The 22,641-nt window shown below is 41.9% G+C and overlaps 1 protein-coding gene across 1 annotated transcript in view; it reads right to left on the minus strand.

The window, feature by feature from the left end:
* Nucleotides 1-12,516, minus strand: part of NDUFS4 (NADH:ubiquinone oxidoreductase subunit S4) — a 45,793-nt gene extending 33,277 nt beyond the window's left edge. Inside the window, exons 1-2 of the mRNA XM_028748440.2 lie at nucleotides 12,310-12,516; nucleotides 369-447 (exon numbers count right to left, since the gene is read on the minus strand). Of these exons, the coding sequence (XP_028604273.1) occupies nucleotides 369-447; nucleotides 12,310-12,431 (201 nt within the window). The 5' untranslated portion in view covers nucleotides 12,432-12,516. The remainder of the gene's footprint in view (nucleotides 1-368; nucleotides 448-12,309) is intronic.
* Nucleotides 12,517-22,641: the final 10,125 nt, after the last annotated feature.

Consider the following 22,641-nt stretch of genomic DNA (forward strand, 5'->3'; position numbering starts at 1 on the left):
AGATTCCAATATGTCACATTAAAAATATTTTTTACTGCTTCCTAACCACAATTTAGTCAACATGAATGTAGTCAAGATGCATAATTTCGTATTTTAAACTCTTGCATATCTTAGTACACATTTTTTCCCCTGAAGACATATTCCTGCATTGCAGGGGGTTGGACTAGATGATCCTCAGGATCCCTTCCAACTCTCCTATCCTATCCTATCCTATCCTATGACTTTTAGGACTTACCAAGGTACCCATTTTAGTCAAGAAAGGCCTTTTACTCGGCAGTTACACTCTTTTTCCAGTACACTATGGAGGACTGAATACCTGTTGCACAGAAACAACCCTCAAGGCAGCATACGCAGCAGAAAGCCCTTACCAATTTTTCATCAACTGTGATGAGTTGCGTGTCTTGAGCTTGGTCCTGTGCCAGCCGCCATGTGGAAGTGTTCAGTGACCTGCAGTGCAAGACTTGAAGTTAAAAAATGATTCATGCAATGAGAAAATAGAGGCAGACAAATCTTACATAAACAAGTTACTTTAACAATATCCATCTTGTAAAAAAAGGGGAGAGAAATGAGGGCTCAAAAATCCACCCACCTCCCGCCACCCCCCAATTAGTTCTGTCTACTGAGTTTTTGGCAGACTCTCACTTAGCAGTTCACAACAGGCTGCACTTTATGTCAGCCTACAGGCTCTCTGTCACACAGAGACTGCCAGTGGCAAGGACTGTACTACTCTATGCAAGTACAGTAGCTGGTTTGTCACGAACAAACAGAAAAAAATGCAAAGCTACTGCGACTCCTCTGGAACTCTGAACCTCAATGAAGCATCAGAGGACTTAAACTCATTAGTCCCTTTCCAAACAATTCAAACTGTAGTGGAAGTTTCAAGGCAGGATCATAAATGAAAGAACACTCCTGAGACTAGTTAAGACACAGATTCTGAATTAATGCCTAGGCCCTGTTCAACATTTCTCTGATGTACACATTTATCTACAAATAGCCACTGTAACTGACTTCTAAAGATCTGTCCCAGAAAAATGATTCAAGTCATTTTTATGGTTCAGTTAGTACATTAGGCCAAACACTGGGCTGGATCCAAAAGTTGTCCTTGCACTGGACAAAAGGACTGACACTTAGCAATGGGAACGCTGTGCAAGAAAACCCAACTAAATTCAAAGAGGTTGTATAGCCTCTTGTGTAGGCAGAAGGAAACAGAACTGCTACAGAATTAACCTCTCATATCACTATGCGAATTCTTGCTCAAGCATGTCAGGAAAGCGGTGGCAGCTCTTTTCCTTCTCAAGGTTCTTTGGATCCAACCCATTGTCTTCAACTGTAGTTATCAATATTCATTAAATATCTGGAAGCAAAGTAAAAAAGCAAGAAGTTGATGAAAGATTCCAAGCACACACTTTTTTTTCCAAGATGAAGCTTGAGACTTCATATTTTTTATTAGTCTACTGTTTTTATTAATTTACTGTATGCCACTTTGTAATCAAGATACCAGTACAGCTCCTTATGTTTTATTGTTTACCTTAAAAAGCAAGATAGGGCATTATAAATGTCCATCTATTTCACTTCCATCCCACTCCTCTTTGGGAAACATCAGATCAGCAAGTTTACTACGGACAGAATTTCAAAACCAGACTCCTTTTAAGTTTTGAATTGTCTCTGAAGCAGTTACATAATTCACAAAGCAAGCAGACTTCCAAATGCAAATTATATTTTGAGTTTATGAGGTGCCATAGCTGCCTTGCTGGCACAGATTCCACCACTACATGAGCATCACAATTTTTGAAAGTCAGCTATTTGGTCTGACTGTAACTTGAACAAGTTTGAAAGACAATATGTCCCCACTCCCACAAGACGCTAACCTTCAAACAGCAAAAAATAGTTTACTTCCTCAATATTAGCTTTCTAGTAGCTTATATTTTAAAATGTGGTGATTAATTGAGAGCACTTTCAAGCATGCAAACTTAACTAGTATTTTATCTTGGTTATAACACATCATTCTTAATAATGACTAGAAATCAGGCTTACCCAGATGTGCGATATTTTAACAAAGCAAAGCGAACTTTGAAAATGAAGTTTAAGGCTACTCACAAAGTTCCATTAGAAGAAAATAGCTAAAGAGTGTCTCACATGTTGCCTTGTGAACTCCAGAAAGCTAAAGAAAATATATTTGAATGGCTCCCAATTGTGAAGCAAACAAGATAAAGCCAGAATTTCAGGCAAGTGGTACATTCTCTTCTAAAAAGTTTGGACATAATAAGAATCACATCAAAAATGGGGCAATAGCATCTTATGACATGATGCTATCATATCTCACATAAGAACAGGGCAGAAAGCAGAGTCACACAGCCAACCTTAAGGATCAGGCAGGTAGGTGTGAGGGCAGACACTTTCTGAAATAGCCTGCTCTTAAGCTGTTTAGGGCTTTAAGGCACAAATCAAGCTTGGAAAGAAAATCAGTTTAGATGCATACTCCAACTGCTGAAACCCAGACAATAATTTGGCAGAACCATTTTTGCACTCACTGAACCTTATAGAACTGTTTTTAGCATCCCTACATTGCAGCAATACAGCACTATCTGAAGGTAACCAAGGCAGAGGTGACCACTAATCTGTGGCCCTCCAAATGTTGCTGGGCCTGACAGGAGTTGCAAGTTCAACCTCTGGGGGGCCACAACAGGATGAGTTACTGACACTAGGACCACTGTCTCCAGAAAAGGCCAAATAACTGGCTAACTAGCCAAAGCTACCAAAATGCACTTCCTGCCACTGTGGCCATCTGTTTGAATGAGAGTGACAAGTGAGCATCAGAACTACCCGCACGCTATGCACCTGCTGCTTCAGGGAGAATGCAGCCCACCTGTGCAAGCTAGATGTGGTTCTATTACATTTTTGATCAAATATTCTCAAAAGGCAAGCACAGCCAATCTTCAGCATGCCTTCAAGTTCCATTCTTTGCCAATAACATCTGTACAAGGCTGTTAATATTATCAGTGTTAGAAAATGGGATAGGAATGCCAGGAGCCACGTGGCTCCTGGGATTTAGGACAAAATGCCTAGGCACCTTTTTTTGCTGCTCTGCTACCAGACCGGGCAGCCCCGCAGCAAAATGAATAAAAAGAAATTAAAAAATGCTGCCAGGCGAATCAGGGGGTTAGCAGGGTAGTGCAGCAGCAAAAGAGACGTCCTTTGCTACTGCTCTACCCTGCCAAACATCTGATTCATCCAGCAGCGTGGCAGTAAAAAAATGGTGCATCTTTTGCTGCCGCGCGGCTGGGTGAATTAGATGTTTGCCAAGGGTTGTGCTGCAGAAAAAGAGGCGTGCCTTTTGCTGCCGCTGTGCCCGGCAGACCAGATGACTGCAGCCAGGCAGGTGGAGACGCTAGGTGCCAAGGGCAGCCCCTGGACATCTCCATCCAGTCGCAGAAGTCCAACTACCAATCGCAAAATGCAACCGGTGCTCAGCCTTCAAACGCTGCGTGGGGTACCCTCAAAACTACTGCTCTTCAAATTGAGGAGATGCAGTTTCCACTTTAAACAAGTGAGGGAGAGTCATAGTTCATGGATTTACACTCTGAATAAAAACAAGACAGAAGTGATGATGGTTGGTGGTCCCTGGACCGCAGTGTTTTTGTAGGTGATTGATGGTGCTCGCCTTTAGCTGCAGCTGATCAGGACCACAGGAGTTGACTGACTGCTGTCAAGAGCCAGGAAACCAAGATCGCTGCTAAATACATTATGCTGTGTGTTTCTCCATAAATAAATATAGCTATCAGCTGAATCAAAGCCTTCAAGACCTGGAAATATCCAGTGGGATTTACATCCAAAGAAGTTACATTCAGAGAGGGTGAGGGTACGCTGTACAATGTATGGAATTTATTTCAATCAAAGAACACCAGTCCGTTTCTCTATTGCTTATGTTTGTTTGTTTGATCCTAACACCACAGGGCCGTTTCCGCCATTAAAGTATAAAATGAAAACACAAACCACCACCCCCCCATAACAATATACACATTTACTACTTATCTGGCAGTTTTTAAATCCTGCTAATTTTCCTAGAATTAATTGCATTAATTTTCCACAGTTAAATATGTGCAGGCAAGCCACTACACGCCTGGGAAGTGCTATGAAATATTTATTTTGTGACATATTGACAGTGAAAGAGATAGAAAAATCAAGCTCTTTTTCTATGTTGCATAACTTTTTTTTTTTAAAAAAAAATATAATTTTTATTAGTTTTCCAAGCATATAATAAAGACAAACAATCAAACAAAACAAAACAAAACAAAACAAAACATACAAACATATAAACATGTATATCTTTATGTTGCATAACTTTTCCTGTCTAGAGACAATTTTATTCACCACAGGAAACAGGTCAAGTGACCTTTACTATGTTATATTTATAAATATCTAAAAATAATTGTGTTTGTACCCTAAACTAAATATATTGCAGATAAACACAGATCTGAAATGAAAATGTTCAAAAGGATAGTACACATAGAGGAACTTAGCTTGGAGAAAAAAGTTACCTGACATTATGTCCAGACATGGACAGGTGATTTCACTATATCAGTCTCCTGCAACAACATTGTCTTGGAAACACAGATGCCACTCATTTGGTGCATGAATAAAAACCAAAATAAAACTAATTTTAACATTACTAGCCAAAGGTCAGGCAGCTACTTGGTATCATGTATCAAAGCCAATTACTACAGAAAGTTCACCTGTCTTTTGAAATTGAACTCATGACCCTTTAGGTAATAAAAACATGATTTAGGAAATGAACAACTACTAGGCATTTCATATGAGCGTTACAAATAGATAAATACAACTGAAGCCCCCCAATGTTGATCACAACCAATGGTGCTATCAAACGCCAAGTGAAAAAAGTGCATTTCTTCATGCTTCCGTAGCATCAGATGCCGAAATAGGTCAATCAGAGTGCTATTTATACATACAATTGCTTAAGAAAATGAGTACCGTATTTTTCGCTCTATAAGACACACCAGACCACAAGACGCATCTAGTTTTCGGAGGAGGAAAACAAGAAAAAAATATTCTGAATCTCAGAAGCCAGAACAGCAAGAGGGATCCCTGCGCAGTGAAAGCAGCAATCCCTCTTGCTGTTCTGGCTTCTGGGATAGCTGCGCAGTCTGCATTCGCTCCATAAGACGCACACACATTTCCCTTTACTTTTTAGGAGGGGAAAAGTGAGTCTTATAGAGCAAAAAATACAGTAATTTGATAACAAAATTGCTGAAAGAAAGAGTCACCCACTGATAACAAGCCAAGGAACTGCTGCCTAGGCCAGACAAGGTAGACAATAACTGCTGCAGCAAAACAACAACTTTTCAGCTTAAGAAGGAATACAAAATCTAACAGAACAGTAATTATGCCCGTGCAGCATCTCCTTAGCTCCTGACTAGTACTGTGCTGGAATTCTGTATTTGTGGGCGGCTGGTGGGAACAGGGAGACGACTGGGGGAGGAAGGATTACAAATTTGCAAAAAACACAGGTGACCTAAGTTCTGCCCTGCCAGTGTTTTCTGAAATGTCAAATGTCTCCCCACACAAATATATTCAGATTGTACCAAAAGCCGCAGTAAATAACAAGTGTGCTTTTATTATCACAAAGTAGTACAAAAGTCAAAGGGTTTAATTCCAGAACTGCGAGGAATGAAACAGCTAACGTTCCACAACCCACCTCTGTGTTCAGGAAAGGCTATGATATTTTACTTTCCCAAACTCCTTCTGAATTTTATAAATTAGTTAAGGGGGCGGGGGGGGGGGAGCACCTTCCAGATAACAAGACAGGTACAACATCTTCAAACTTTAATATGTGTATTTGTGGCATAGTTATGGAAGATAAGCCTTATAGAAAGTTTATTAACATACAGAAAGTAAAAATAAGTTGCCAAAAATAGCAACACTCAATTTACCATATTTTTTGCTCTATAAGACTCACTTTTTCCCTCTTAAAAAGTAAGGGGAAATGTGTGGGCGTCTTATGGAGCGAATGCAGGCTGCGCAGCTATCCCAGAAGCCAGAACAACAAGAGGAATTGCTGCTTTCACTGCGCAGCGATCCCTCTTGCTGTTCTGGCTTCTGAGATTCAGAATATTTTTTCCTTGTTTTCCTCCTCCAAAAACTAGGTGTGTCTTGTGGTCTGGTGCGTCTTATAGAGCGAAAAATACGGTAGTTATACAGAATATCATTATATAGGAAGCGACTTAATGCGTTCTAAATGTTGTACACCACCCTGGGATCTTTTGATGAGGAACAGTATATAAATCAAACAAATAAGTGTGGTGCTGATGAATGCCAAGGTTGCAGGTTTGATCCCCGTAAGGAACAGCTGCATATTCCAAATTTGCAGGGGGTGTTAACTAGATGATCCTCGTGGTCTCCTCCAACTCCATGATTCTAATTATACAGTCAAATCATTAGTCCATCTAGCTTAGTTGTGCCTACACTGACTGGTAGCTCCCCAGTTTCATATGCTAATGCTTCACAGTCCTACCGGAGTGGTCAAGGACTGAGGCTAGAACTTTCTGCATACAAAGCATGTACTTTGCCACCAAGCCGCAGCTGCTCTTCCTCCAATTTTGATTTATTTTACTTAAATTATTTCTCAAACCTTCTTTCAACAAGACATCTCAGAATGAAACAAAAAAGTGTGAATAAAACTAATTCACGGCACAAGTACAGTTTACAATCAACAAATAAAACACAACGAAACAAGTGACAATTTAAAAAAAAACCCCAAAAACTAAAAGAACTGAACAGAGATAAAATCCAGAAATGATTAAATGTTGGAAATGTAACAGATTTCTACTAATGCTTGGAGTAAGCCGGTTACAAAAGACACCCAAGAGTCATTTCTGTGCTGCCAGTTGTCCTCCAAAGTCAAAGGAACAGTTTCAAATAGCTAGTACGAGGGCTGCTGTTTATATGTGCAACTAGTTATCTCCCCCTAATAATTAATAAAAGTCATATTGTGAAAAACGATCAACACTGACCTCGTTCACTTATTAACTGTTAACGAGTTTGCTCACTTCTGATCAAAGGAGTTTGCGCCTTTAGTAAGAAAACTAACAATAATGTAGGGCATGGTACAACAATAAGGGCAAAATATAACATCACATTTGTGCATGCAATAGGTCTTCTCTTTCCATGCCCCCTGCCACCACCTTCTACCCCCCAGGGTGTCTCCCCATTCTCAGGAGCAGATCTGGAGGGCATGCAATGGGAGGAGAGAAAAGAAAATTCCTGTTTTCATGAGTGGAACAAGCAAAAAGCCACAACTGGATATCACCCATAGGGGATTTTATCACTTTTATCTTTCAATGGTCACTAGCTTGGTGGCCTCAACTGCCTTAGCAATAGTTCTGAAAAAGTATATATTAACTAATCATTTACTTAACAATTTAGACAAAAACCCTTAACACTATTATCTTACGAACTTATTATTCAAATATTTTTATCAAACCAATTATGTATATCTGTGTGAAGTATAACAGCATAACAAATAGGAAGAAGCAAGTGTGAGCAGATGCAAAAAAAGGCACCTTTAATAGTTGTGCATAATTTCACAACAACTTCATAAAGGAAGCTTTAGAGGGAATTTCAGCAAGTAAGGCAGGTCCCCCATCCATTTTCCTTCTGGTCACTTCAGAAGAAGTGGGTATAAATGTCAGGAAGAATTAACACATTCAATGGCAACTCTTCACACAAATCATTCACACACAGGCTAGTCCATGTTTGTCACAATGGAAAACAAAACCAGACACACTTGCCCCATTATATATCTCCTCAACGTACTTCTATTTTTTACAGTGCAATTCTTCCCCAATCACTTCAACTGAAATACTCCCAAACAGTATGCACAGGACTGCATCCATAACTATCCTACGTAAAACCATCTCACATCTTATTCCGCTTTGCCATGTGCAGATGTGAATTTGCTCCCTGCTCTTAAATTTGCATTTTAAAGCACTGCACTTTGAACATGCTACACCCTTAAACATCCATTTAAAATATATACACAAATTACAAATCTACAAACAGTAGATTATGAATTATGAATATCTTGTGGCACCAGATACTGCATTTCTAAATGAAACCAATAATCAGTGAGTTGACAAGTGTACAGACAACCGGGGGCTGCATTTGGTCATGATGTTTTGAGTCTGAATAAATGGTTCTCTACAGAAAACAAGTTATCTATATTTATTTGAGGTTTTGCAGTATCAGCTGTGCAAAGGGCTGTTGCAACTCATCTGCTCTCTGGACAGGACACTGTTCTGTTGAAGGATATATATCTACTCAAAATATTGTGTAATATACGTACACAAAATAATCTTATTTTCAGAACGGAGAATTATTCTTTCAAAAGCACGGACTTCAAAGAGTTTATCCTGTGATGCCATACAAAATTGACATCCAGAATTATTAGAAGGAGTACTAAAAGACAAAATAAATCTTTTTAAACAGAGAAATAAGAGGTAAGCAACACCTGCAAGTTTTCCCTAATGAATACCTAGATTTTTTTGCGGAGATTCAATGGAATCTGCACTCTGTGGCTGCTTTTAAATGAAATTTTTAAAACCTTGCAGACTTCTAATCAAGACTTTTACATACTGTTCAGTTTCATCTTGCTACAACTATTTCAAAAGATGCCTACAAGTGGGTTGGTGAAAGTTCAATCTCTGTCAATCATGGAACTGAAACAAACACAAACAAATAAGAGGCAACTTCTTCATTCAGAAATTGACCAAGGGTTTTTAATTTTTTTTTAAAAAAAGTACAATTAGAAGCAATGTTATGAATCATGTAAAAAACATTGAACTTATTTTTCTGCTTTATCTAAAACTAAATGAATTTTATTTAGTCTAGGGAAAAAATGTGATGTTAATTTGTATTGCCACCAATCATATTGATCGAAGAACAAAGTTCAAATACTGCTTGAAATTGCCAGCTCTCTTTGGATATAGGGAATGACCTTACCAACAGAATGGAAGTTTCTCACACTGACAATCAAATATGTGCTTTGAAATGAATAACATTCTTGAGATTCCTAAAAAACACAATGGCTGGTTAAGTAATAGATCTTTCAAAGAAGACTGTTTATCTGCCAGAAAAATATAGGTGCCAAAAGCGAGAGAAACAATTGAAAGTCATGCCTCTCTAAAATGCAAGATGACTATTGAACATATAGTGATACCGATTATTTGAACACAACAAAAACCATATTTGCATTTCAATTTGTTGTATACCATGCAGTAATTAGAACTGTGATATAATCTGAATTTTAAAAACCAGCATTGCTTTTGATTTATTGTCCTACAAAATTTGGTAGTAGGCTGTAATTAAGAGTAGCTTAAGACATCATTAGTGTCTGATTTTTCCACTATTCAAAGAAATGTGAAAGTGGGTTCATTCTTTCAGCGAGTTAAAATCCTAGACTGCATAAACAACCCAAGCAAGTGCTTGAGGCAATATTTTTAGGGGCACAGTGAAGCATCATGAAATCAGAGATGGACATCTTAGGAAACTTTACAATATAACTCATTGTGCAGGCACACGCAATCAAGTGCCTTTTATAACATTGCAAGGAATACTGGGACACACTTTCCAGATGATGCTGTGTACCACTTGGAGCGATCTACTGCCTTGAGGTAGCACTAATTGGATATTTGGGTCCAAGGAGATCGCTTAAATACATCAATGTTTGTCTCAATGGGTTGAAGAAGAATGCAATGTAAAGAAGCTGTTACTAGAAGTCCCCAATTAAGGATAACTTAAGACCAGTGTTTTTCCCCTCTAAAAATGTTTAGTGGTACTCTCATTTGGACTCAAGAAAATCACCATTTTACAGTTCAAATCGGGAAAGATAAATACAGTAAATGGACCAAAGTACAAAGATTCACAGAATGTTTAGGGGTATGCATACCCCTGCATCCCCCCCCCCGAAAAAGCACTGCTTAAGACCACCCAAGAACTGAAGCTCCAATATTCAATATAGAATTCTTTTTTAAAATGCATTACCAATGAGATCTAGGATACAGAAGACAACCCATAAAGCATTTGTCCAGAAGTGTAGCCATTTTAAACTATGCTAACATCAGGCTATAAAAATGTTGTAACTGCTCAGATCCTGATTCCCAATGACACAAACATTTGCATACAACTGCGAAGTTCATTAAAAAAGGACAGAGGTAGGCCAAGAGACAAGTAGGCCTTTATTTAAGAAGACCCTTGTAAACTACTTGTATTCCAACATTATACACATTTATTGGGAAACTTATTTTGCAGTAAGTCTCATTGAATCCATGTATAGGGGTTTGGGGTTTTTTCCAAAAGGAAATTTCTTTCATATTTTGCTCCAGTGCAGATCCATTTCTTCTTTCTGGTTTAAGAAACAACAGCATATGAATCTAAATCTTCTATTTATTCAGCAGTGTTCCTGTGCAATTTTTTCCAACCAACACTGGTATATGTACTAACTGATAATAAAGCTATAATGGATGAGACAGGTTAGGGATGATTAGAAAAATCTTTACAGCCCAATCCTACAGTAAGGTAAGACATGCCTTAAAATCAGTGCACTGGAGTGTGCTTGATTCTGCAAAAGATCAGGACAATTTTCCCTCATAGGACATTAGGAGTACAGTATTTTATTCCTCCCACAGGTAAAAGAGTATACTTTTTAAAAAACCACAGTAACCAATCCCAATCAGATGGGTCAAATTTAGCCCAGAGAAGAGAGGGAGAAAAATACACAGAGAAAGGCTACTCAAAAGATAAGACTTTTCTTCCATAGAAGCTCCAAGAAAACCTCTGTAGCTCCTCCCTTCCGCTTCTCCCTCAAACTGGTTGTTGATAGTATATGGTACAGTTCAATTTGTCTGAACTTTCTTTAGCTCTAATTAGCTACAAATGTAGTAAGTTCTAATCATAGGCAACTATCAAACCTAAACAGTATGAAATGAATATACTCTTCCTCTTATTTTCTCCACTAAATCAGCAATGAATTTGTTAGGGAGACTTTGGTTAAGATGCAAAGGAAAGGTCAAAATATGGTGTACATATACACATATTCACACACTATAATAATATTCAGGGCTTCCCAGTCCTCGAAGAGTTTGTCGACAGTTGAAATTTGTCATTCAGAAGCAGCTATAGTACAGGACATTGTCCATGCTGTAAATAATATGTGTGCGTGAAAAGAGATCAGGTGCCTTACAAAGATAGCTTTGAATATATTTATTCCAACATTTTTTAATGTCTTCATGTTCATATTCTCTCAAGCCATACAGATAGAAGAGTTTACTTACAACAGAAGTTACTGCAGTGGACTTCCTATTCACCCACAAGCAGAACAAGAATATCTCCATATGTATATTGTACAGTTTACACTATTTTTTAAAGGAAGAGGGAAACATGATTTGCAACTGTGGAAAGTTCTGAGAAAAGCACATCTTAAGTAAGCTTCAGTCAGAAGATCAACATTAATAAAGAAATCATCAGCATCACAAGAATGGAAAAACCAGGCTTCTGAAACGATGGGCTTCTTTCCCATACAGGAGTCAAATCAACATTAACACAAACCGGAAGGACTATCATCACAGTGACCGCTGTTGCAAAGGGCACGTTCTGTATTGTATATACTGCCTTTCCGCACGGAAAAAGGCACAGGCCTACTTACTACTTCCTTTTACATTTCATGGCCTTCACCATGCCCGGCTGCTTGCAATTATCACCTTGCGCCAAGTGACTGCACCTGACAATCAAACACTACGCTTCACGCAGCTGAGGTCTCCAAGCGAAAACATACAATAAACCTGTTTGTTTAGGTGCCTCTTGGACAATCTTTGTTGTTGTTTTCTATCTGAAAGGAGAGCTAATTCTCTTCCCCGTTTACAGCTGGACGCACAATGAACTGCGCAAAGTGGAGGCCAGATAAAAGACCCTTAAGAGTTGGGGGTAGGCGAAGAGCTGCTTCCCCCTCACCAGTAGGCAAAGCTGGGTGAGGGGCGTCCCAGTTAAGTCTGTCGCATATAAACACGTGTATATGTGTACACACACACACCCTGGCTCGTGGCCTCAACCCACGCCCTTTCTCTACGACGACACCTGGACAACGAGACACATACACACACCCATATCTCGTCCGACCCCCAATCCCATTCCTGGTCTGGTGGGCAGTGGAGGATGAGGGGCCACGGCCCTCCCTCTTCCCCTATCTACCCGCCGACGCGCCTGCTTCCCATATATATAGAGAGATAGATAGATATATACCTGGGCCCGAGGCCGCCGGTGGAGGCAACGGCTGCCGCTTCTCTCCCTGCCCCGCGCGCCAAGTGCCTCGCCGCCGCAGCCGCTGACATTGAGAGCTCCTGCAGAAGCAGCACCGCCGCCATGTTGGTGAGAACAGCTGCTGCGGAGACGGGGCGCCGCTAGGGACAAACCGCCTCCGTCCCGGCTGAAACGCGAAGCGGGGGAGGGGAGGGGGAGAAGGAGATGAATGGCTGCTGCTGCTGCCGCCGCTGCCGTAACAACTTGCCACGAGAGGCGAGAGCAAAGAGAGGCGGCGGGGGAGGGGGGAGGAGGGAGGGGCCAATTTTAAGCAGGAGGACAAAGTGAGAGGAGTGGGTGGGGTGAGGTGAGGGAGGTTAGGTATGGTGCAAATCGTACCTGCGCCATCCCGCACGTGTCTATTTGGGAACCATTCCCGTTGACTTCAGTGGGACTTGCTCCCATGTCAATCTCTCGTGGCTGCCGTAATAGCCACCGGCAGCTCCTGGAATGGCTTGGCAATATGTCTGTGTGATTTGAAGATTGTCGTTGGGCTAGGAAGGTTGCGGGGGGGGACGGGACGGGGACTCAGGTTCAGTTCCCTCCCCAGCCAAGGAAGTTTGCTGCGTGACACTGAGCCAGCCTCTTTCAGCCTAACCTACCTCTCAGGGTTCTTGTGAGGACAAAGTGGCTGGAGGAAAGACCCCCTTTATGCTGCCTTGAGCAATTCTGAGGAAAGTTGGGATGTAACCAATAGAGGCAGGGGACCTCCTTCCCCTCCCCACCCCAAGCCCCTTCGTTGGCCCGATCTTCTTCACCACCAGAAATGGCAGATAGACAGGTATGGTCTGGAGAACTTGGGTTGCTGACTGGCTCCAGCGTCTGTCTGTCTGCTCATCCACCTCTGTTTCTGGGCACAATCCAGAGGTCAAGGTCAAGGAGGCAGATGTGGCGGCAGCTGCAGACACCTCTTCCTAGGTGCACAGCAACCCCTAGTCAGTCTCACAGTGGTCAGGGATGGTGGGAGTTGTGGTCCCGCAACAAATGGGGAACAGAGGTTGAAGAACTCGCCTAGACAGTCCTGCTGGGCCCCAGTCCTCCATGCTGCATCGCCCCGAGAGCAAGGATGAGTCAGTTAGTATAGATCCTTCTGAACAGAGAGGGCCTTTGAGAGATGATAGACATAAAAGTGTTCCTGGGCAGGTTTGTGCAACCATCAGTTACTGAATCCTCTGTGTCACCCACTCCCCACCGGAGAGGAAGTGAAGGTGAACCAGAACAGCCTCCACACAATTGCTCACCTTTCTTTCTTTCCTTTTCTCTCTTTCTTGGCAGTCTTGGTCCCGTCTCCCCGTCCCCCCATTCTCTGCATGGTGCAATTGGGTGCAGTGGCGTAGCGTGGGTTGTCAGCACCCGGGGCAAGGCAAGTAATTTGCGCCCCCTAACCCGTGGATTTGCGCCCCCTAACCCTAACCCCCAGATGTTGCGCCCGGTGCCGCCGCCCCCCCTGCACCCCCCACGCTACGCCACTGATTGGGTGGACTGGATTTGCTGGTCGCCTCCAGTTCTTTTTGCAAAAAAGGGGGGAGGAAGAGAGAAAAGAAAATGGCAGCTCCTGTGAGGAGCAGCTGCTGCTTTCTCTTTCTCTAATGGTTTCTCTAAGCAGAACAGCTGGGTCCAGTTCTCCCTCCTGGGTCGCTCAGAGAATTAAAAGAGGGTGAGGGGACAGAGGCAGGAACAGCCATCTGATGGCTTAACCACTCGCACTCTCCCTTTAAGTGGCATTTCAGGTTGATTTCTACAGGAGTCGCCAATCTTTTTAGGTCCTTGGGTGCAATTAGATTTTTGAGCGCGTGCTGTGGGCACCACCCGTCCTCTGGAGAGACAGAAAGTGCATACATATGCACAATAGATTTTAAGCTCACTGTTTCCCCCAAAGAATCCTGAGAACTGTAGTTTATCACTCACAGAGGTTTGATTCCCAGTACCCTTAACAAACTAGAGTTCCCAGGATTCTTTGGGGGAAGTAATGTGCTTTAAATCTATGGTGTGCCTGCAGTCTTCAATTCAAGTAGAATTAATCATCTTAACCTTGAAAAGCCCATAGAGCTGAACGATGAAGTGTGAAAGAGTGTCATTTGTTCAACTTCCTCCTTCAGCTCTATTAACTTTTCAAGGGACAGAAAGGCACTTCCACCTCACCAGGTCATAGCAGTGGGTTGTCACTATTCCTATTTTTTTTTTGAGGAAGTTGGTCACTATCCTTCCCAGAGCCCTTATTAGATAATAATTATTACCAATGGAATACATTCTATTCACCAGATATTTGCAGTCACCTGCAGTTTTTATACCTACTGCACTTTGTAAACCTTTTAATGACATTTGCTCTTATTCAGTTCTCTGCATGTTCATTCAAAAACAAGACTCCCTGTGAGTTCTGTATGTACGGTATCTGTCAGATTGCAACCACACAGCACAATCCTAAATACCTAAGTGTGATCAATGGAATTTAATCTCTAGTGAGTGAATCTAGTATTGCAGCCTTAGTTCTCATTGAATAAGAACATAAATATGACTAATTGCTTGTATGCTAACTCCTGTGCACATTGGGTTAGTGGTGACTTTAAGAATAAAACTATATTGGTGATAGAATGACTCCCTTCTTCCTGCCTGGGGTATGTTTCTCTTCCTGGGCTGTACACGTCTGTTACTTTCCATATGCAAAATGATCTCTCCTGCTGGTACTATGTCAGCTCCCCCCCCCCCTTTCTCTTTTTGTGATGTCCAAATTAGGATTTGAAAAAGGAATAATGGCAGCTTTCCATCTACTTCATCTTTTAAATCTTGCTAAATTCACTATGCAATACTATTACATAATGAAAGATTTATTTTTTTTATTTCGACACCATTTTCTGTCTTTTAAAATCAGTGAGGATACTCACATGGCACATGTTATTTGTGATTTTATGCAATCTCCAAGCTATAGCCAAAGAGCTGATGAGGGGGGAGGGGTGGACGCTATTTGTTACGGCCTGCTGGACTGCATATGAAATTTACAATGAAGTCAGAGTTGTCTGGTTTTAATTCCCCCCCCCCTTTCCTTTTGTATGAGTCTTCAATAAAACATCACAGCCCATGGAGAAAAAGAAAAATTAAAAACAGGCAACTTCTGCTACATTGTCCGTTTCACATGCAACTAAACAGACGGCACAGACCTACAGGGAAACTCCACCTTTCCCCCATAAGTCTGCAGAAAATCATTTTTAACGGGCACTGCTTTCGTGCTGGCTATTGATAATGTGGTTTGAAATCTATTGTTTAAATGTTACTCTAGGCTGGAGGCAAGTAAGAATTCCAGTCAAAGCCCTTGTTATCAGAATGAGTCAGGGTAGATTGTTTGTGTTGCAACTTGTTTCCTGTGGCTTCTATCAAGCCCACCCTTTGGGCTGCAATCAAGAGAGGGCTCATAATTCTTTTCAGATTGAGATTGTTGATACTCCTGCAAGTAACAACACTACAGATATAGCATAGAGTCCATCACTGATAGGCCAGAAATACCACGAATGCCTTCCTTGTATCACTGTGGCTGTTATGATTGCTCACAACTCCTGTGATATTTGGTCATAGCAAATATTGGTATAATATTCAATACAGGGAAAGGTCCTAGAACAGATAATTAAACGGTCGGTCTGTGAGCACGTAGAAAAGGATGCTTTGCTTACTAAGACCCAGCATGGGTTTCTAAAAAACAGGTCATGCCAGATGACCCTCATTTCCCTTTTCCATAATGACAAGCTTGGTAGATCAGGGGAATCCTGTAGACATAGTGCATCTTGATTTCAGGAAGGCTTTTGACAAAGACCCCCATGATATTCTTACAAGGAAGCTGGGCTGGACAAGGTAACTGTTAGGTGGATTTATAGCTGGTTGAGTGACTGAACCCAAAGAATACTCAAGTACAGTTCCTCTTCACCCTAGAAAAAAGTGGTAAGTCGGGGTGCTGCAGGGTTCTGTCCTGGACCTGATGTTCAACATTTTTATAAATGACTTGGTTGAAGGTATTGAGAGGATGCTGATCAGATTTGCAGATGACACCAAACTAGGAGGGCAAGTCAATGCTGCTGAAGACAGAATTGGGATTCAAGATGACCTTAACAGATTGGAGAATTGGGCCCAAACTAACAAAATGAATTTCAATAGGGACAAATAAAATGTTCTACACTTAGGTAGAAATAATCAGTACATGTGAAAAGGATCTAGGGGTCTTAGTAGACCACAAGCTTAACATAAGTCAGCAATGTGATGTAGCAGCAAAAAATGCTAATACTATGAAGGGAAGTCATAGTACTGGCTCTATTCTGCCTTGGTCAGACCGCACCTGGAGGACTGTGTTTAGTTCTGGGAACCACAATTTAAGAAGCATATTGACAAGCTGGGACGTGTGCAGAGGAGGGCGACAAAGATCATCAAGGGTCTGGAAACCAAGCCTTATGAGAAACAGTTGAGGGAACTGGGTATGTATAGCCTAGTAAAGAGGAGACAGAGGATATAAGATTTCACATGGAGGAAGGAGCAAGCTTGTTTTCTCCTGCTCTGGAACTTAGAACCCAAACCAATGGACCTAAACCAAGAAAGGAGATCACGACTCTATCGTGTTTTTATTCTTATATCATGCCCTTCCTCCCAAAGGATCTCAGAGTAGCAAACACATCAGATGCATGGTTGTTAGGAAACCCTTCATGGAGCTAAACCTACCGAACACCTGTAACAAACTACAGTTCCCAGGCTCCTTTGGGAGAAGCCATAACATTGAAAGTGGCATCATAGTGCTTTAAATGTAAGGTGTGGACTTCTATATGTCTCCCAGGGGTTAGTAAAAGGTTTTGTTTGCTTGTTTTCAGAGGCATTTTAGAATTGAATTTCTTTTGCTTCCTGACACAAATATATTAATTATGCCACACATTTTTATTGTTCTTTGAAGTAAGATTATTGATTATTTTACCCAGGTTTTCTTTGTGTGCTTATGCACACTGGAAAAATGATCAAAATATTCTTTCACAATTGCTTACCTAGCAGACAGGGAACTGTGATTCTTTTATCCCCCACCCCACCCCCACTTTAGAAACCTGCAAGATGAGTGGAAGGCAGGGCTGCGAAGCCTTTTTTTTAAAAAAAAAACAAACTCATTTCAGGGCCGATGCTGTTAAGAAACTGTTCATACTGTTTGACGTAAGCAGGGATTTTCTTTTCTTTTCTTGTATTGTCTATGCAAAAGCCCCCTTCTTTTCTCCACCCCCCCCCCACTTTATAGTGTCTTCTGTGGGTGTAAAATTGGTTAAGTTTTCCATGAGAAGAAAGAGGTAAAACAGATTTTTGTCTTTGAATTTTTATAGCCATATGCTCCTATGTTCTTTTTTTCAGGTTTTCCCCCCCCTTTAAAAAACTTTTTAAAAAATATTGGGTGTGCCTGACTGATGCTTGAGCCTTGTGAAAATAAAAAAGGGTGCTGTTCATGATGGCTTGAGTGCCTCGAGCAGGATAAATCAGACACATCTTGGTAGATAATAATGTTAAATGCTAATCATCCTTTGCTGGGAAGAAAATGTCTCTTTGTTGTTCTTTTTGAAGTCTGGTGGTGAAGAGAAGCAGGGACTTTTGAGGCTGGTTTAGCAAAGACCCCACATATTGTAAATTTGATGGGTGCCTTGTCTATAGATCTCACTGCTCAAAGTTAAATAGACCCTCTTTACTTGTTCCATCTTTAGAGTGTGTCTAATATTCTCAACAGACTGTTGCACAGACATACACTCAAGTGCTATCTACAAGTCTTGAAGACAGTGTTAACTATGAATCCTGAAATCTGGTATCCCCCTAAAAACCCATGCCAATGGCTTGTGCTAGTTTTCTGAAGTCATATACCACCACCACCAAGTGGAGGCCAATATAACCAGTCAGAGTTCCTGGTTAACACCCCCCTCAACCCACAAAACAACCCAGTCATATCAGTTCTAAAACTACACCAAAGATTCTTGCTATTATTTGTGATTTTTGAATTATTTGAGGAAACAGCGTGAAGACACTTTATAAGAGAGAAAAAACTGTTTCCCTCTTTTATCACTGGGGGGAAAGAAGACTAATTAATAAACAGACAGATGCTTGTGAAACTTAGTCTCCCCAAAGCTGGCATGTTTAGTTTGAACATTGCATTTTAACTAGGATAACCAGTGCAAAATGTGATCATCTCAGTAGACTGAGTATTTCAAAGAATCAGCCTTATACTGTTGGTTTCTATTTTCCTCACTGAGCAGCAACTGCAGTCACAAGACATTGTTTTGCATTCCACAGTCCGAGTTACTGTTGGATTCCCACGGGAATGGGAGACTGGATGTGACGTTCACTGGTTTCCTGTTTTTCACTGTTCTCTTGCTGTTCTTTGTTTCCGAGAGGAGTTGCTTCTCTGCTCTCACAGAGGCAAGATGCATGTTTGTATTCTCTCAGCATAGAGTGTAAATAAAGTTAAGAATGTGGCACATACTGCTTATCATTCTGCTGTGTGGACTACTCTGCTTGGGCTCAAGATAAGACGAGCCTGTATCAGCTTCAGATGGGCCAAAGCTGGTCAAAATCTCACATTTTTGGTTCTGGGCCCATAACCAAAAATGTGAGATTTTGACCAGCTTCGGCCCATCTGAAGCTGATACAGGCTCGTCTTATCTTGACATACTGCTACAGGTATCTTAAGTTCCAGCTTGGATATTTTCTATGTTCTGTAAATGAGTCAGTGGGGAATTATTTCTCTTTATTAGGTACCAGTTTCTTGTTGCTCAGACAATTGTACTCCTTCCACATCATTTTTCTGGTGATAGTTCATATAATGCTCTGTGGCACCCCCTCTCCCCAAAACCCCACCCCAGCAGTACCTTTGAGGATATACCGTAAGTCACCCTACTAAGATTGACCTAGATTGATATCTTCCCAAGCTGCACAATGCACTGGCCATCACTGGCCACCAACTTTTATGAGAGCTGCCATTTACTTAAAATGGCTTTGAAATGGTACTATGTCTTCATGAGGTGTCACCACAAGCAGTGGCAGACTCAATTTGTTACAGAAAGAAAGCCCATGGAAGTTGAGCTGCCACTTGTAAAGCTGTCTACCTCCAGTGGGTGAAATTTTTATTTTGACTCATTCTAGGCTCAATTTTTCCAACGTTTTCCTCACTTTTATTTTATTTTTAAAATGGCTTAGTTTTGTCTGCCTCCTGGAAGCTGTCATGCCTTTAGCACCTCCAGCCCATTTGGAGCCTAATACTGGACAAACATTATATAGAGCTCAAAGTATGATGAAAACTTTATCAGTACTAATGCAGCCATGGTTTTACTGTAGAGTATCTGGCTTTGCTTGTAGAAGATCCTGGGCTATGACCTCTCACATAAGTTTTCAATAGTCCCCCTTGGTCTATTGGTATTACTAGGGATAGCATTCAAAAATATTAGTGACACAATATGTATAAAAAAGAAAACAATCCAATTGATGACACAATCTCATAATCCCTAAAGTGAGGACATAATGCAATGCAAAGTTGACCTATCTGCTACAATGTTATGGATGTATTGTTGCTATTGTTGATTACACCATCTGTGCTGGGCCCGGGGGTAACCCGTGAAACACGGTCCAGGACTGGACTAGAATCCAAAGGTTCCGCTAGGAGTCAGTCCAACAGGGCCAAGGCAAGACACGAGGCAGAAAACCATACAGGATCTCAAGCAGGATCTAGCATACAGCAATGTTGCTCCGGCAACCTGGGGTGGGGCCCGACAGCCTTTTATCTTTGTCGGGGTAGCGGCTGGTCCTGATCCCCTGGTGACTCACCTCCCTGATTCACCCGAAGGCGAGCACTCCTCCTACGAGTACTCAGGTCTCTCCTTCTCTCAGACCTTAGTCTCTGCAGCTCTGGAGATGTTGGTGGGTTACTAGACCCAGGGGCCACCTCAGCCTCCCCTGACCAAACTGTTAGTGGAGCAGCTGGAAGTGATGGCCCAGCTGGAGTCAACGAGGTAAGCCCCGCATCTGGAGTCAGGGCAGGCTCAGGCCCCTGACTCAGCCCAGCTGGAACCTGTGCAGACTGGGACTCTTCAGGATCAGGCCCCAGACTTGGTTCAGATGATGCCTAAGGCAAAGGATCCAGTGCAGACTGAGACTCCTCTGGTTCCAAGTCCGAGCCCGAGTCCCAGGCCATCACACCATCATTATACCTGGTTCTTGTATATCTCAAAGGGTTTACAGCCTTCTCCATCTGTGTTCTTTCTCTTCATCTGCAGAAGATATAGTTTGACTTTCCTCCAGCCTAATCACCCTACAGCCAATTCTGGCTAATGGTACCACCAACCCTTTGCCATCTTTCAATAAATCCACCAGTTTGTGTGAAGCTAAACCTGCCTGGTTCCCAAAGGCTATATCCTACCCTGTATGTGTTTCAGCTGAAGCCCGGCCTCTTCTGTTCACTCCTACTGTGTAGGACAGAAACCACTGACTATTAACTGTATTCTCCAGTGATGAAGCCCTCTGCTCCCCATTCCAGTCAACAGACCATACTGGGTAAGCAGGGAAAGAGCCTCAACTCTGTAAGTGAGACAAATAGATTGAACGATGAAAGCCCTATTCAGGAGTTTCTCCGCTGCACAACTAGAATAATCTGAAGTGGTTGAGGCTGTGTGCCATCACATCCTCGTCACCCATCTGTTGGCCTTCCACACATTGGAGGGGTACCTTCAGCAGAAGGCAGACATTTCTACTTGGGTACATTAAACCCAGATTATACAGAGCAAGAAACTGCACCTTTCAGTTGCAAGAGAGTTTAATGAGCAACAGAACATTGTGGTGTTGTTGCTGGCTCCAATTTTTATTTAGGGAAATTCTGAACGTTTCAGTTAACTGAACTGGTCATTGAAAATTTCTGATCACTTTTATTACACATTTTTGTACCAACAAATATTCAGCATCGGCCAGGAATATATTTCCTAGTAATCTTTTGAGAGTTAGATCCTCCTTTTACAGGAAGAACTATATGTTATCAGATACATAAAGGTAAAGGGACCCCTGACTGGGGTTGCGGTGCTCATCTCGCTTTATTGGCTGCCAAATAAAACACCAGTTCTGCATCCAGTTTTCCCTGTCCCAGAGGCAGAGCTAGCGAATGTGACGGGAGGTGGAGTAAGTGTCCCACGGGGGTGGGACGGCGATGTCACCCCCCCCTCAGGGATGACACCTGGGGCGGACCACACCCACTGCACCCACCTTCTTCCGCCAGTGCCCTGTCCCCTCTATAATACATGGAATGATTTACTAATCAGTTTCCTGAAATCATGATGCCATACCCTGCAAGTGTTTAGAAAAACCATGGTGGCCATTTTGGGCACCATGATACAATCTGATCAGGAGTCAAGATCTTGCCCTGAAAAAGCTACACATCTAGCCTGGTTTGGGAGTGTTGAAGGGGCAAGTAAAGGTAACCTGAGAAACCTCCATTACATCTTTAATCCGTGTCCCCCCCCCCATAAAAATATTTCTATACTATTGTACCATAAGTATATATAGCACAGCTGCTTAGAACAATATAAAAACATACAACCAAACACTGAATTAATAAATAGTTAAAAACACATTAAAACCAAATAGAAATTAAAAACAAACATCAATAGCCCATTGTGGAGGACGTAGAATCATGGACTTGTAGAATTGGAAGGGATCTTGCAGATCATTTAGTCGAACCCCCTGCAATGCAGGAATCTGCCCTCAGCTGTCCCTGGGTGGGCTCCAACCACCAACCACAGGAGGTATAGGATACTCTCAATTGCCTACATTGGTCTGGCTGAAAGGTTTTCTGCAGGTGTTTGAAAGTTGGCACAGAAAGCACCCACTAAATGTCTAATGGCAGGGTGTTATACAGGTCTGGGCTGATGACACTGGAGGCTCATTTTCTTCTTGTTGTCAAACAAGCTTTACCAAGGAGTGACCCAAGATGCTCCTGCAGATGATCTCAGTGATCATAGGCAACTCCTAGGGGCCAATGTCCCTTCAACCCCCCCCATAAAATATTCAAGCCCCCCCCCCCGGTTAATGAGCATTGCCATTCAAAGGGTGTCCATTTACCACGCCAAGTGACCAGGGTGGGCCTTACTTGGCCCCCCCAATATTTTATTCAAGTTGGCACCCCTGTCAGTAATCAAGCTGGAATATAAGGGTTCAGGCAATCCCTGAGGTATCCTGGACCCAATTTGTTCAGAGTTTTGTACATCAGCCCTGGACCAGGCTCAGTAGCAGACTGTAAGATAA

Source organism: Podarcis muralis, chromosome 11 (assembly GCF_964188315.1).
Source record: "Podarcis muralis chromosome 11, rPodMur119.hap1.1, whole genome shotgun sequence".
NCBI classification, from domain to species: domain Eukaryota; kingdom Metazoa; phylum Chordata; class Lepidosauria; order Squamata; family Lacertidae; genus Podarcis; species Podarcis muralis.